Source organism: Phoxinus phoxinus (assembly GCF_949152265.1).
Source record: "Phoxinus phoxinus genome assembly, chromosome: 1".
Classification (NCBI taxonomy): Eukaryota; Metazoa; Chordata; class Actinopteri; order Cypriniformes; family Leuciscidae; genus Phoxinus; species Phoxinus phoxinus.
The window spans coordinates 48,474,319-48,491,375 of NC_136876.1; the positions used below are offsets into that span (position 1 = coordinate 48,474,319).

At 35.0% G+C, this 17,057-nt stretch overlaps 1 protein-coding gene across 1 annotated transcript in view; it reads left to right on the forward strand.

The window, feature by feature from the left end:
- Positions 1-16,822, forward strand: part of LOC307003655 (5-hydroxytryptamine receptor 3A-like) — a 45,107-nt gene extending 28,285 nt beyond the window's left edge. Inside the window, exons 5-9 of the mRNA XM_079622364.1 lie at positions 75-247; positions 376-542; positions 6,418-6,628; positions 15,794-15,919; positions 16,284-16,822. Of these exons, the coding sequence (XP_079478490.1) occupies positions 75-247; positions 376-542; positions 6,418-6,628; positions 15,794-15,919; positions 16,284-16,519 (913 nt within the window). The 3' untranslated portion in view covers positions 16,520-16,822. The remainder of the gene's footprint in view (positions 1-74; positions 248-375; positions 543-6,417; positions 6,629-15,793; positions 15,920-16,283) is intronic.
- Positions 16,823-17,057: the final 235 nt, after the last annotated feature.

Consider the following 17,057-nt stretch of genomic DNA (forward strand, 5'->3'; position numbering starts at 1 on the left):
TTTTGTTTTGAATAACTGCTGTCTTAAATAAACGTCTTTAATAATCATTGTTAATTTATATTTTATTCATTTAGCATCAAGACAGAGTTTGGAACAAAGGAGTCTCCAAATGTGCTGTTGTTCAATCTTGGCTATACAATCTCATCTGATGTTTTAGCTCTGACCACGGCCTGCAAGATGGATCTCTACAGGTTTCCTTTCGACACCCAGACCTGCAGTATAACACTTCAATCTACAGCATATTCAAGTACATCTGAATATCAAATTACATTTAAATTTCCTTTTTATTGTCATTGCATAAATATAACATGGTTTATTCTCCTAAACTATTTGATTTCAATGTAAAATAATAAAATAAAATTTCTGTTCCCACAGATCAGGAGATTGTAATTGATACATTTGAGAATTCAAAATTTAAAACCTTGAAGTCAAAGGAGCTCTTTCAGAGCCAGGGAGAGTGGGATCTCATCACTATAGATAACAGTACTGAAACCACTACTGATGATATTGAATGGCTTGAATTGGATCATCTGATATATAAGGTACACTGATAGACCTTGTACAGTTATTTACTGTAATATACAGTATGTTACTGTAAAATTACCATGTACTAAATTAAAAGTAAAGTTTCATTTGCAGAAACTGACCGGCATAAATTGACCAACTGTCGTTTATATTTATTAACTAATATTTTTAAATCACTAATAATGTGATCAAAGTATTACCGTGAACTTAATTCATTTGAGATCATAATATAATTTTTTTTTATAAAGAGATTTCTGTTAGACCAGCAAATATATAGTTTAATGGCAAATTTAACCACCACGTGTGGCATACAGCAACTTGCAGTATATTTACTATGTTTGTAGATCTCCTCCTGGACTGAAGCACAGGCTCTACTCTTCAGCACAATGGTGAACCAAAAAATAAAAAAAAACACAGTAAACTACTGTCAACAGTGTTGCCAGTACAAGAAGGAACAAGAATAATTATTACTAACCAGAGTTACTTTATTTCTGTCAGAGGTCTATATAAGTTCTTATTAAAGGTGGCAGAGGTTTTGATGTCACTTTATTTTCAATTGATGTTACCATGATGGTGATCAGTGTTTGCTTGGGGTCTTGACCCATTGACATTTGAACATTAACGTTCCACTGCCTGCTGTTTCAAGAAAATATATATATTTGCTGCAGCAAAAAAGCTGAAATAAAAAAACTGTTATGTAGATTTGATTACAGGATCATTTGTGACTTCACAGAACAATTAACTGATAATCAACAATGGTGACAAACATATATTTCATGCTGCAGTGCATGTTGGGTACCATAATAAATAATAAATATGTTTTAGAAACACTAATGTTAAAGTCAAGGGTAAAGGGACCAACTGAAGCAAATACTGATCTCCACAATGGAAGCGACATATGAAACAATATCTAAACCTGTTAATTCTCAATAGGAATTTGTGTAGACGTATGAAATAAAATAAAGTCAATCTGGTTAGAAATAAGTGAAGCTGGTAAAGCTATTTTTTTGGAGTTGTTTTATCTGAGATCTTCAGAGATTTAATGTCTTCTGAAGCTGAAGTCAGTTGTAGTTCTTGTGTTTCGCTTTTTTATCTTCTTGTTGTTCCTCTGTCCTTCAGTGATTCTGCTTGTTAACATCAGGTGTTCATCACTAATGCTCAATCATCAGTTAATTAATCACTGAATTACATAATTAACTTCAACACTGCTTCAGTGTTACTCCAACACTCTGTAGTGTGGACACACAAGAAGATTTTGCAGGGTTAAGGGTTAATTGTGTCAAATTAAATTATTTTATGCCAATCAACTGTAAATTAATTTACGGCATAAAACTGTAGAAAAACAGCAATTTACTGGCAACCCAGCTGCACTGTAAAAAAACCCCCTGTTGTTTCTACAGGAAAACGCTGGCAGCTGTGGTTACAAGAGAATTCCTGTAAAAAATACAGCAGCACAGTAGATCACTTTACTGACGAAATATGTAAATAGATTTACAGCGAATTAAATCACGGCTGAATTATTAAGTTATTAATTGAGTGATGATCGACCATTATTGAAGACACAGATGTTAACAAGCAGAATCACTGAAGGAGAAAATTTAAATTTTAATCTACCATTATGGAAATAATCAGATAATCTTTAACAAATAATAACCTCTAATCAGATAATCTCTGACGTAGATGTATATTGATGACAACAGCATTGCTGCAGCATAGCATCTCAACAATGGTGATAAATAGAATATTCAATTAGGAAAATGAAAATACTAAGACACTTCAGTTCATAATTTATTCATACCGCAATGCATGATGGGAGCCATGAATAAGTTTTGATTGGTGGTACCCAGAATGCAATGCAACATGCTTTATTATTGTCACCGGATTATCACGCTGATACGTATACTTCCGCATTCAGTGATCTTTGTGCACTGCCACTTCCGGTGAATCACTAATCACTCTGGCGAACCCATGATGGACGACCCTAAGTTTATTTATACTGCATCCCCACCTCTGCATTATGTATTTATACAAACATACGTGCTACCTTGTTTTATTTTAAAGTTTGGCCCTTCATCCCGGCGAACCGCTTTAATCCACATCTTCCTTAGACTCAGTTCAGTCGGGAATCCATGGAAACTTAAATAAGGTTGGCGTTGTTTGTTTGATTGACAAAGTGGAACAGAGCAGTGACATCTAGCCTTCGTTTCAGCCATTGTTGAACTGCGCCGGAAGTGGACATGCACAAAGTTGAAAAATCCCGCCCATGAACCCCGGAAGCGTGATAATCCCCTATTGCTGAGATTCACAGGCTGATTCTTGATGTCAGTGTGTCTAAGCAAAATTACTTTTTAAATCAAAACAACTTTTAAGAAATATTTTGGATTATATTAAAAATGCTAAAAATAATTTGCTATAGAATCACATGATTTATATAATCTACAAGGTAAAGCTAACTTTCTAAATCAGTTTTGTAATTTAGGTCAAAACATAACCAACATCACCTGATCACCTTTCTCTTTGTTCATCTGTCTGTTATAACTCAGGTACAGCAGCCGAATAAAATCTTATGTTATTAGATTAACCCTTTCACACGTAGGTTAAAAAATATTCTAACTGACCCCCAGCGTGAGTTTTTCAAGGCGACCGTTATTTTGAATCTTTCACTTAATTGTTTCCATGGTGACGCATCATTGCTTGTCACGTGACACAGCGCAACCACAATACAGCGCTGAATTAATGATGATCTGCTTTTATGTAATTTTTCCTTTTTTATTAAAAATATTCACACATTTATTTTTCTATAGTATGAAACACTGATATTCTGATTGTCCATTATGTTCATGTGGATGTGTTTTGTTATATAAACACCTTTATAACGATCGTGTTAGTTGAGCTGTATGCGCTTGATGAGCGGCGCCATGTTAGTTTGTGCCACAGTTCAAAGAATAGGATCTGTTGGATTTACAACACGTCAATTCATCCACTTCTTACGAAATACATTAAAGTAAGTGGCTGGTGAACTGGGAGAAGAATAGGGTAAAATGTAAAGCTACGGACATAATGTGTATCTGATATGAATAAAACATGTCGTCTTTTTATAACATAAAGGATTATTATTGTCGCTTCCATAGACATCAGTGTGTATTTTAGAAACTCAAATTCATTGTTTTTTAGTACTTATGTGATTCTTAAATGTCTGAAACCTAAAATTAACATTATGTGGTTGAAAACACTGAATAGTTGTGATGTATGACAAGCACTGAGCGCATTCGTCTCTGACTCAGCGCCAGCCAACGCACGTTTGAAATTAACAGTTGATCACACCGGTGTGTTTGTACACTTCAGGGACCAGCCAAGACTGGTCACACCACTGTGATCATGCGTGCGAAAGGGTCCAACTAAAGCAAACACCGATCACAATAACGGTGACTATATTAAAAATATTAATGCTTGTTAACATCAGGTGTCTTCAATAATGGTCAATCATTACTAAATGAATCACTTAATTATCTCATTAACTTTAACACTCTTGAGTGCTAATTTAACACTCGTATTTTAACACTTTACACTCTTGAGTCTGGAGCCATATAAACTCCCAGGAGAGTTAATTTAAAACTGGAGTTTTTGCTGTATCAATACTTTTAATTTCTTATATACACTAGTCTACAATATGCTACAAATAGCCTAAATTATAAAAACAATGTTATTGTAATTTATATATTTTTTATATATATAAATAGATAGGCAACCTCAGGTTCACAATTAAAAAAAATTGTGCAAACAATTTTATTACCTCAATTTGCATCGTTTCATCAATCATGTTAAAAGCACAGCTTAAACTTGTAAAGTGACGTACATACTAGAGATGCGCGGTTGGCGTATAAACCGTGGATCGGGTGGATGACGTGACAATTTTTTTTATTTTAATTAAATTCGGGTGGGTGGCGGGCGGTTGAACCAATCAAATGAAAAATATATGTATACATTGTTAAATATTGTTATCTGACTATACCTACATCCATAAAAAGAAAATAGGTGAATGATATTACATGCGCTTCATGAGGCACACGCACGCGGTCTCTTGCCCTCTCTCTGCTGTGCACGCGCTTCGCGGTTTGGAGCACAAGTCTCTGTCTCGTGGGCACGCTCGCTCTAGATTCGCGGGCATCAGTGAGCCGCTATCAATATGCGGGAGACTCCCGGAACTTGGGATGTCTGCATTTCTATACTGAAATAATTCGCCATTATAATTATAGATTTTTCATTAGGCTACACTGTTAGACCTTACCGGGTTTTTTTTACAGTAAAATACTGGCAACACTGTACACTGTGTTATAAAATACTGGCATACTGGCATACTGGCATTTAGTATAAAATACTAAAATACTGGCAACAACGACACTGTTGCCAGTAATTTACTGTTAATTGTACAGTTCTTTACTGTAATATACAGTTTGTTACTGTAAAATGCACTAAATTAAAACTCAAGTTAAAACTAATTTCATTTGCAGAAACCGACTGCCTTAAATTGACCAACTGTCACTTAAATGTATTGACTAAAATGTGTAATGCATTAATAATGTGAGAAAAGAGTTAAGAACTTTCATTAGAAACCACAAAAAAACTTAAGTACATGAAAAGATTTCCACTGGACCAGCAACTACACAGTCACCGCCTGTTAAATAAAGCAACATGCAGCGTTTCATCAATGTTTCTAGATCTTCTCCTGGAATGAAGCACAGGCTCTACTCTTCAGCACAACGGTGACCCACAAAACTACATTTTACAGTAAACTACTGGCAACACTGTTGTTTATAAACCTGTTTTATAACTTACAGTTTATTACTGTTTAAATACTTTTCGTGGGTGTGTCTTTTTATCTTACACTGTTAACCCTTTCAACCCCACAGGAACATCCACACTACAAAGAGTAAAAAGTAACATTGATAAGATAATTAAGTGAATATGTAAGTGATTGTTGAGCATTAGTGATGAACACCTGCTGTTAACAAGCAGAATCACTGAAGGAAAGAGGAACACAAGAACAGAAAATAGAGAAACGCAAGAACTACAACTGACTTCCAGCCATTACACATTATTACATGTATTATTAACCAGTATGATGTTTAATTGAAAATGTTTGGTTTGAAGTTACCATTATAGAGATCAGTGTTTGCTTTAGTTGGAGTCCTGTCCACTGTGTCTAGTAGGGATAAGTTAGATGCAGCCTTGGCACTTCACCAGGCAAGGTTAGCTGTAACTGAAGCTTCCAGTAATGAACCTGTCTTCAAAACATAAATTCTAAGTGGTTCAGTGCTTCACATAAGCAGTATAAATACTAGTTTTTGAACTGTTTAAGGCAATCTGTGTCCAAATTTATATGTGTTACCTTCCATGGAATTTTTACGGTAACATACTGTGAAAAACGAGAGCTGTATAATAACGGCAAAGGACTGAAAATTAACAGTACATTGCCACAGCTGCTAGTAGATTAACCTTATTTTACAGTGCAATTTTTTTACAATTAAGTATTGTTAAAAAAATGAGACCTTATTGTAAAGTGTTACCGTAAAATGAAAGACTTTGAAAAACACAGATCTTTATCGTCATATAAAAATATGAAAGGAATATATAGGGATAGACAATATGAACAAATTGATATTTCCCGAAATAAGTTTTATTTCACAATATATCACATTATATGTAGCTATTTAATTATTAATTATTTTAATTATTCTTACTAGTAATAATTATGATTAGAAATCTCTCTAATTCAATTATCACTTGTAAGACTCTGATTTTCTTTTAAACATCGTCATTCTAATGTTTCTCTCTCTCTCTCTCTCTCTCTCTCTCTCTCTCTCTCTCTCTCTCTCTCTCTCTCTCTCTCAGATCACCATTAAAAGGAGACCTCTACTGTATGTCCTCAACATTATAATACCTGTACTTTTCTTCCTTGTGCTGGATGTGATCTCCTTCTTCATAGACACAAATGTATCAGACAAAGTGAGCTTCAAAGTGACTTTACTGCTGTCTGTTTCTGTGATGCTGCTGATTCTTAACAACACGCTGCCCTCTACAGGGAGAGACATCCCTCTGATTGGTGAGTCTAACATTACCTGATTATTTAATATGCAATCCTGTAATTGAAACTCAAATGAAGTCACAACAATTAAACAAAAAGGATTTAAACATAGAGTATTCTCTGAAAATGAGATATAGTTGAGAAATTAAAGATTTAAGGCAGAACAGTCGCAAATATTATTCAAATCAAAGTTGACGCCAGCAGAGGGAAACAGAGAGCAAGATCAACATGCTCGTAGACCCGAAATCCTGTCACTTGCACAGCTCTTCGTAGCAGTTATAAATATTGTAAATATTAATATAGGTGTCACCATTTGGTTATGTTTCATGTTCCTGTCTGTCATGTGATCCCCTGTTCAAGTCATGTGACCAGTGTTGGTCAAGTTACTTAAAAAAAGTAATTAGTTACAGTTACTAGTTACTTCTCACAAAAAGTAACTCAGTTAGTAACTAAGTTATATCATTACAAAAGTAACTAATTACCAGGCAAAGTAACTATTGAAAAAAAACTTTAAAAAAGAAAGAAAAATTTAAATATGTGAAATATCTTGGATACCCCCAATATTAAATATGCTAAATGAATGAAATGGACACTAGAACAAATTATTATTATAAAACATTGATGGTTTAGAACTTTTAATATTTATTGCACAGACCTGGCCAACAAATCCAAAAATAAATTACCGGTATGCTTCTTAAGAAATGTACCAAAAATAAGTAATAAAAAATATACATACACATACACTCTTTGTAGTGCAAATTAAAATGATAAAACTTACAACTGGTAGACATACTAGCCTACTTGAAGTATTTTCTTCCTCACAAATGTAAACAGTTTAACTAAAAGTGTTCTCAATATAATATTGAACAATGTACCAACATAAATAATAATAATAATAATAAAATCTAATATTTTGGGGGTTTATTTGTATAACCTACAGAGAACGTCATCATCAGAGGTTATTTAAGCCAAATTCTAGTCGTGTTTGCCGCACGTGTTCACAACCGGTCAAACAAAGATGTTTTCTTTGAACGTTCCCTGCAGGTTATTTTGGAGTTTTATTTTATAACCATGTAAACTAATTAAAACGTTGCAGATGATAAACTATATTATGCTCGGACATAGGCCTACTCGGTCTCTCTCGCGAACTGTCGAGCGCGCTCTCGGATGGACACACTCCGGTCTCTCTCGCGAACTGTCCAGCGCGCTCTCGGACGGATCACACTCGGTCTCTCTCGCGCGCTGACGACGTTCGCTTCGCTTTTGTCCAGTCCGGCGCCTCGAAACACACACACACACCAGAGAAAAGAGTTTGCAGTTCCTATGGCGGAGAAAAGAGCCCGATCGGATGAAAACCGCTTCAGTGAACTCAAGTAACGGCGCATTGTATTGTCAGTAACGGTAACTGCGTTATTACGGAGGAAACAGTAATTAGTTAGATTACTCGTTACTGAAAAAAATAACGCCGTTAGTAACGCCGTTTATTTATAACGCCGTTATTCCCATCACTGCATGTGACCCTGCCATGTGTTCCCTTGTCTCATGTGTCATGTTGTCATTGGTTAATTGTTTCACTGTAACTTCTGTGGGTAAGGTCCTGTCATGTTAATGTTTTGTTCATGCCATGTCATGCCTTTGTTTTATGTTTGATCACAGTCTGTAAATAAACTGCACTTGGGTTCTCTACAAACTTGGAACTATATTACAACAGGGATAGGGTGTATATAAATATTACACAGCAATAGCAATGTGTCTACACAGCAGAGTGTTGGAGTAACACTGAAGCAGTGTTGAAGTTAATGAGATAATTAAGTGATGACTGAAGTTATAATTGACCATTATTGAAGACACCGGATGATAATGAGCAGAATCATTGAAGGAAAGAGAAACAACAAGACCAAAAAAGAGACACACAGCAATGCCTAGTTCACACTACAGGATTTTAAGCCCGATTTGCAAATCGTTGAGCTCGCCGACAGGTCGGGTTGTTATCGCGTGCAAATCGCGGGGGATTAGCGGCCGATGAACAATCTGTTAGTATGAAAGAGCCAACAACGCATCAACAACGCATCAACAACGCATCAAAGACGCATCAAAGACGCCTCGCAGACGCCCAGAAAAGCATGCTAGATATCCGGAGCTGTCGCACGACTCAACCACATGTGATGTCATGAGCTACAGCCAATCAAAGCAAGGCATGGGTTGAGGTCACTGAGAAAATACACGTGTTTTTTTTTCAGAGCAAATCATCGCGCAAACAGTTTGCAGCACTAATTTCTGTCTGACGTCCATATTCAAACAAAGACTCGCATGTTGTGTATTTGTGTTCTTCTTCGTCTTCTTCGCTGGGTAGTGGCGCGCGTGCTGTATTGCGTCATTTCCGGTTTGTTTTATATCGCGTGATTTTTCGTGACAAAACGTGGTTTGTAGACAAGATATAATCGTTGGATGACAGAGTTGCTGTCTACTCGTGTAGTGAGTTACCTCCTGTTGCGTATCAATCACGTTGTGTCGTGTGGTGTGAACAGCTCAACAACTTGAACACTCCTGATTTCACAGAGAGCAAGTCATGTAGTGTGAACCGCACAGTTCAGCCCGACGTTTTAAAATCATGTAGTGTGAACTTGCCTTAAAGCAACCCCAGTCAACACGGTGATCTCACAGTTATTTCATCATGTGGTCACAACGTGAGCAATGTGAGTTCACAGTGAGCTAAAAGTGTAACCTCACAGCGCACTCACTGTGTGCTCATGGCCGCAATATGAGCTCATCCCAGCTAGAAATGTTATTGTTCTATGAATGTTTTTAGAGCATTATATTATGTTATGGTTTCTGTAGCTAATTTTATTTTTGTTACCAGAATGTTCTCCTAAAAAGTAGGATAACAGTCTCTAAAAACATTTTAAAAATGTTTAGTGATTACATTGATAGAACATTATCCCCTAACATTATTATAAGGGTTTAGCGGGAAGTTTCCCAGCAGACACAGGACTGATCCTCTTAAAAGAGGTTTAGATGTCGAAGTTGGTTTGAAAGTAGATGTTTGGTTTGGTCACCATTATGGAGGTCAGTGTTTGCTTTAGTTGGGCTCTTTGGCCTTGACTATTTGATGTTAGTTTTTCTCTGGCTGTTGTGTTTGTTATATAAAGAGAAAATGTGAAGTATCAGTGTTGGGTATAACGCGTTACAAAGTAAAATGGTAATATTATTACAGTTTTCCCGAGCTAGTTACTTGCGTTACATTTGCCAGTAGCACCATCACACACAAGGCACACAACACAGAGAACAGAAGGGAAGGGGAGGAGGGCGTGAATGTAACAGTGATTGGTCAGGGTTTGGCACGAGGTATCATTTACCATCACCGATTGGTCGACACCCGGCAGTCAGCCGCAGAGCGGCATCCTCAAAGACAGATGGGGGAAAATGGAAGCGTCAACAACGGCAAGCTGAGGAAGGTTCCCAGCAACAGAAAGCTAGTTTCGACGGGTGGAGATTCAGTAATTATTTTGAATATGTTCAACGGAAGGAAAATAACTTGACGGTGAAGTGCACACTCTGCCCGGGGAGAAAGCTGCTCTCCACCGCTTCCGACAGCACGGACACATCAAGCTCGTTGCGAAGCGACAGAGTGACATGAATGAGCAGCCCCACAAGCAGCAAAAAGTTTAGACTTGTTATCCCATACGGAAATGGTATATATGTACATATATGAAATATACATATATGAAATATATCCACATATATGAAATATACCATATATATGCCCATATATAAAACCTATTAGAAAATGGAATAATTGACATATAAAACCAGCCCATATATTTTATGTATGTATAATAGTTTTTTTTTACATGTCACATATATATAATTATCAGTTTTCAAATATAATTTGTTTAGTATTTGTTTTGTTTTTATGAGCTGGTCAAGAAGAGGTAAAATAATAATAAATAATACATTTTATTTATAAAAGATTCGAAAATGAAATGTGGATATGTAGACTTGATCTGTAGACTTGAAATAAATAGTTAAATAGTAAATAGTTTGGCATATATAATAATAATTTAACATTTCCGTATGGGATAAATTGACAATCAAATTTATTGATTGTTTGCACCAGACGGTGTTTGTTAAACATTGAGTAAATTAATACTTGTTTTTTGTACTTGATTTGCACAAGGACAGTTGTTTGTAGTTATTTGTGCTAGACAGTGCCAGTCTGTTGTTGGCGTAATAAAGACCCTTAAGAACACTCCTCCTTTGTATGTTCTCCCTCCATCTGATGCATCTCAGGCAATTATAAAGTAATTAAGAAAAAAAATGTAACTAGTAATATAACTAGTAATATAACTAGTTACTTTCTCCAGGGAGTAATAAGGTAAAGTAAGGCATTACTATTTTTGAGAGTAATATGTAATATGTAATATATAACTTTTTTGAGTAACTAGCCCCAACACTGTGAAGTATATACACAGCAAAAACTCCGGTGTTCACGGCAAACACTCCAGTATTAAATTAACACTCCTGGGAGTGTATATGAGTCCACACTCAAGAGTGTAAAGTGTGAAAATATGAGTGTTTAATGAACACTCAAGAGTGTTAAAGTTAATGAGATAATTAAGTTAATAATTGAGTGATGATTGAACATTAGTGATGAACACCTGATGATAACAAGCAGAATCACTGAAGGAGAAAATCACAAATTGTAAGCCACCATTATGGAGATCGGTGTTTGCTTTAGTTGGGCTCTTGACCCTTATATTATTTACTTAAAATGTTGTGTGCCTGCTGTTATTATAACAGACCGATGGACAAAGAAAAAAAGTGATCAATTGGTCATGTTATGACAATCATAAATTCTGGTTTAGATAACACATTTATGTTGTTTATTACAGCATAACTGTGATTCTACATAAATATCCAGAATTTTTGATAAATAAATACAGAATAATTTATTTTAAAGTTGTTTTGAAAAAAATAAAACTTCATTTTAGGCACACACAGACATGAAGATTCAGTCTATGCATCTTAACAATGGTGATGAGCAAAATATTCAATTAGGAAAAGAAAATTACTTCGACAAATCAGATCATAATTTATTAATTCAGCAATGCATGATGGGAGCCATTAATGAGTTGATTGGTGGCAGCCACTGCAACATGCTTTATTCTTGTCACCATTGTTGAGATTCACAGGCTGATTTATTGATGTCTGTGTTTTTGATCAGAACAACTATTATTGGATTATATTAAAAATACTGAAAATCATATGATTTAGAAACATAGAGCTGCTGTATTAACAAGATAAACCAAACTATCTAAATATGTTTTGATAATTTCAGATCACAATATGATTATGCCAAAACATAACCGATGCCACCTGACAACAATTTCTTTTGTTCCGTCTGACTGCTATTAATCAGTAACAGCAGACAAGCAAAATATAAAGTTAATAATATAAGGGTCAAGAGCCAAACTAAAGCAAACACTGATCTCCATAACGGTGGCTTACAATTTGAGATTTTCTCAAATTTTCTCAAATTTTTTTTTGTTGTTGAAATAAGTGAAGCTAGTAATGCTATTTGTGGAGTTGTTTAATAAAGTTGGATCCTGACATCAGAAAAATGTTTAGACGTCAACCCAATTTTTGACAAAATTTGACATCTGAGTGATGTTGGAGTCCACGTCCAATAAAATGTTTAGCTGGGATGAGCTCATGTTGTGACCATAATATGAGCACACAGTGAGTGCACAGTGCGGTTACACTTTTAACTCACTGTGACCTCCCATTGTGATCATATGGAGAGATCACTGTGAGATCAAAGTGTTGACTGGGACTACAACTGACTTCCAGATATTAAATATTATTGCACTTATTATTAACCAGTTTGACTTTATTTCTGTCATACATCTATAAAAGTTATTAGCGATAATTAACAGAGGTTTAGATCTTGATGTTTTATCGTTTTATTTGAAGTCGCCATTATTGTGATCGGCGTTTGCTTTAGTTGAGCTCTTGACCCTTTACTGTCATTCCTAGATTTTTGGTGGCTTCTTCAGCTTTGTGTTTGTAAATCACATTTATTATGATGAGAGATAATATGATCTGGGTCCTGTACCATGAAGGTAGCTTAACAAACTCGGGGTTACAGGGTCAGTTTTGAGTTGACCAAATCTATGCAATCACACTGAAAAAAAATGATACTTTGGACTAACCTAAAAACATTGCTGTAATTTGTTACAGCTAAATTTGTTAGTTTTTCTCAAGCTATATTTTTGATTTGGTTGTAACGTTAAAATTGTATTTAATATAAATCAAAATAGTTATTTAACCCAATACATTTTTTTTACATTCAAACAAAGTTAAAATATTGTTTATTATAGAGACCATAAATCATTTTCTTATTTTGGTACAACTAGCATTTTTATTTTGGAAAAACCTACTTTTTACACAGCAGAATCCCCAGTGTTAAATTAACACCGAAGCAGTGTTAAAGTTGATTAGATAATTAAGTGATTAATTGAGTTATGGTTGAGCATTATTGAAGACACCTGATGATAACAAGCAGAATCGCTGAAGGAGAAAATTTATGTAAAATGGTTACCATTATCGAGATCAGTGTTTAGTTTAGTTGGGGTCTTGACCCTTACTGTTTCAACTTTAGATTTTGTCTGGCTGATGTAATTCAGTTATAATAGACAGATGAACAAAGAGAAAAGGTGATCTGATGGAGTTGGTTGTGTTTTAACATAATCAATAGTTGGCCTGAAACACTTAACTCATTGAGAGCATAATTTATGTTTTAAGTTTACCTTGTGGATTATAGCAGCACTGTCCTGGCCATTTTTAGCCTTTTCAATTAAATCCAAATAAATTAAGAAGAAAACTTCTTAAAAGTGTTTCAGGTAGGCACACACAGAGATCAATAATTAGCGTTTGAATTTCAACAATGGTGACAAACAGATCACCTCTGAACATAAGTCATTATTTATTCATGCAGCAATGCATGATGGGAGCCATGAATGAGATTTGATTGGTGGTATCCAGAATGCACTGCAAAATGCTTTATAATTGTCACCATTGTTGAGATTCACAGGCAGATTCTTGATCTCTGTGTTTAAAAAAATAAATAAAACAGTTTTGTATGTGATTAAGTTTTAAGAAATTATTTGGATCACATTGTAAAAGGAACAAATATCATGCTTTTCAAGGACAGTACTGCTTTAATCAATGAAGCACAAGTAACCCAGTAATTGTGCTCTATATGAATTCAGTGATCTAAATCACTGAAGCAGGACCGCATTTGTGGTAGTGAACAGGTTGGCCGTATTATATGAAAAAAATCATCCGTGCATCAAACAGACATTTCTGCGTGAGATGGTTTTTTCCCAATCGGGAGTTTTTCCACCGAGTTTTTTTGAGGCCACCACTCTGTCAAGCTCCAGATAAAACTACAAAATCAAGCGTTTGCCCTTGTCAGGCCACCTTGATAGCCACCTTATACTAGAACAGAAGTTCTCCCCTCACTTTTGAGAGTCGTTTTTAGATTATAGCTCTGAACTTCAAACATATAATACACTCAAAAAAATAAATTGTTGAATGAACATGATTTAATCGTATCACCCATTATGCATCTAAGCAAGATTTGAATATTTTATTTGAACACAATATTGGTTTGTAAATTGAACATGATTGTAATATGTCAATGCAACTTCTTTGCAACTAATTGAATCAACATGTTTGTATTGTGTTAGACTAATCAAATGTATTCTCATTCACTCAAAGCACAGGAAAGCAGAATCACCAAAGGAGAAAATCTAATTTTTAAGTCACCATTATGGAGATCAGTGTGTGTTTTAGTTGGGCTCTTCACCCTTAAATTATTAACTTTAAGCTTTGTTTGGCTGCTGTACATAAGTTATAACAGCCAGATGAACAAATAGGAACGGTGATCTGATGGTGTTGGTTGTGTATTAACATAACCATTATTTCACAATCATTTAACCTGAATCACTGAACTCATATAGAGTCCCATTTATGATTTAGGTTTATTTTATTAATTTGAGCTGCATAATATGTTTAGCCTTTTCAATGAAATTAAATGATCAAATCAATAAAAATAAAAAATATATATACACATTTCTTTTTTCGGCACACACAGACATCAAGATTTAACATATGAATCTCAGCAATGGTGAGAAACAAATCACCTCTGATCATAAGCTCATTATTTATTCATGCAGCAATGCATGATGGGAGCTATGAATGAGTTTTGATTGGTGCAACACAGAATGCACTGCAACATGCTTTATAAATGTCACCATAGTTGAGATTCATACACTGATTCTTGATGTCTGTGTGTGCCTAAAAGAGAAATGTGTTTATGTATATATTTATTTTTATTGATTTGATCATTTTAATTTCATTGAAAAGGCTAAAACTATTATGCAGCTAAAATTAATAAATTAAACCTAACTCATAAATTGGACTCTATATGAGTTCAGTGATTCAGGTTAAATGATTGTGAAATAATGGTTATGTTAATACACAACCAACACCATCAGATCACCGTTCCTATTTGTTCATCTGGCTGTTATAACTTATGTACAGCAGCCAAACAAAACTTGAAGTTAATAATTTAAGGGTGAAGAGCCCAACTAAAACACACACTGATCTCCATAATGGTAACTTAAAAATTTGATTTTCTCCTTTGGTGATTCTGCTTTCCTGTGTTTTGAGTGAATGAGAATACATTTGATTAGTCTAACACAATACAAACATGTTGATTCAATTAGTTGCAAAGAAGTTGCATTGACATATTACAATCATGTTCAATTTACAAACCAATATTGTGTTCAAATAAAATATTCAAATCTTGCTTAGATGCATAATGGGTGATACGATTAAATCATGTTCATTCAACAATTTATTTTTTTGAGTGTATGTGTGTCGGGCCGCCTTGATATCTGGCTTAGGCTTAGCATCTAGGATTTTTGGTGGCGGTCTGCTAACCATTTTCGCCTCGAGTCTCTCATCTGAGTGTAGGTTCCTTAGACCAGTGTTTCCCCATCCTGCTACTGAAGGACCCCCAACACTGCACATTTTCTTTGTCTTCCTTTTGTTCAAGACTCGAACATCATAGTGTCTGAATCTCTTCAATGCTCACAGTTTCCTCTTTTTCCACAGGGGTTTTTTGCTGTGCGGTTTTCTGTCTAATTGGCATCAGCATTGTGGAGACCATCCTTGTGAATTGTCTAATGGTTAAAGGAGCTAAGAGATCACTTACTGCAGCTGCTATTATTAGCCAATGTGGTAAGAGTCGACACAACATCAGATTATGAGGAACATTTTCATGCATTAACTTTTTCATCACAAATTAAGGTTTATTAGTGAAATTAAGTTTAAGATTGTTTGCTATGTCACTTCGATACATATTCAAATAAAATATAATAAAATTAATCTTTGAGTAAATTAAACTAAAATAGGACAAACAGTTTGGATAAACGGATGGATGGAAATAGCATTTGAATTTAGCAAATGTATCATATATTAAACAAGCCACCCCAAAACATGTGAAATTCATTTGTTTTTCTGTATTGGAGTATCAGCAAAGATTCTCCATCGAAAATTTTTATATGATATTTTTATTCAGAGCTATGCTTTTTTCCTCTCATAGGCAGTGTAAGAGACCAGCAGAACCCTCCAGACTCAGTTAAAGATCAGAATGAAGAGCAGTCTTATACCCTCAATCCTCTGAATCAGATCTGTACTGAGGTTCAGGCTGCATCTCAACGAAACCAACTGTCCTGGACCAGAGTGGCAAGAATTACAGATGTGACCTTCTTGGTTCTTTACATACTCACTGTTATTGTGCTTATGTCTGTGCTTTTGAAGCGTTGGCATTATCCCTAATGCTTAAAATAATTAATTTGTTTGAGTAGGGTCAACTTAAATTAAACAAATTAGTTTCATCTAATTAACTTTTATGAGTATTTAGAAGTTTTCTTTTGAGTTCACACAACTGACACATTTTAAGTAATCTGAATTGTTTAATTTTGTTTAGATTTTTCTGAACTTACGACAAACCTAAATTGAACTAAAACTAGGCTGGGATTATATAATGTGTTATAAGTGTTATATAATGTTTTAATGATAAACTAATGTTAAGTGGGAAATGTTTAATGTTTTGCTATGCTAATTAAAAATAATATCTGTTATGTTGGAATTTTTTTGTGGAAGGGGTGTGGGGGGGGGGGGGTGCATCATGGTGAAGAGTGGAGCATGAGCTTGGTTTGAGAACAAGTAAATGTGTGACCCATGCTGGGCAAATGAGTCAGAATGATACATTATGAGGCAATTTAGTAGGCAAAGGACTACTAAATAGAAACTCTTCTTGAATTTCCATGATTTCCATGTACCGCACTGTATGTTAACAGCTGAGCGACATTGG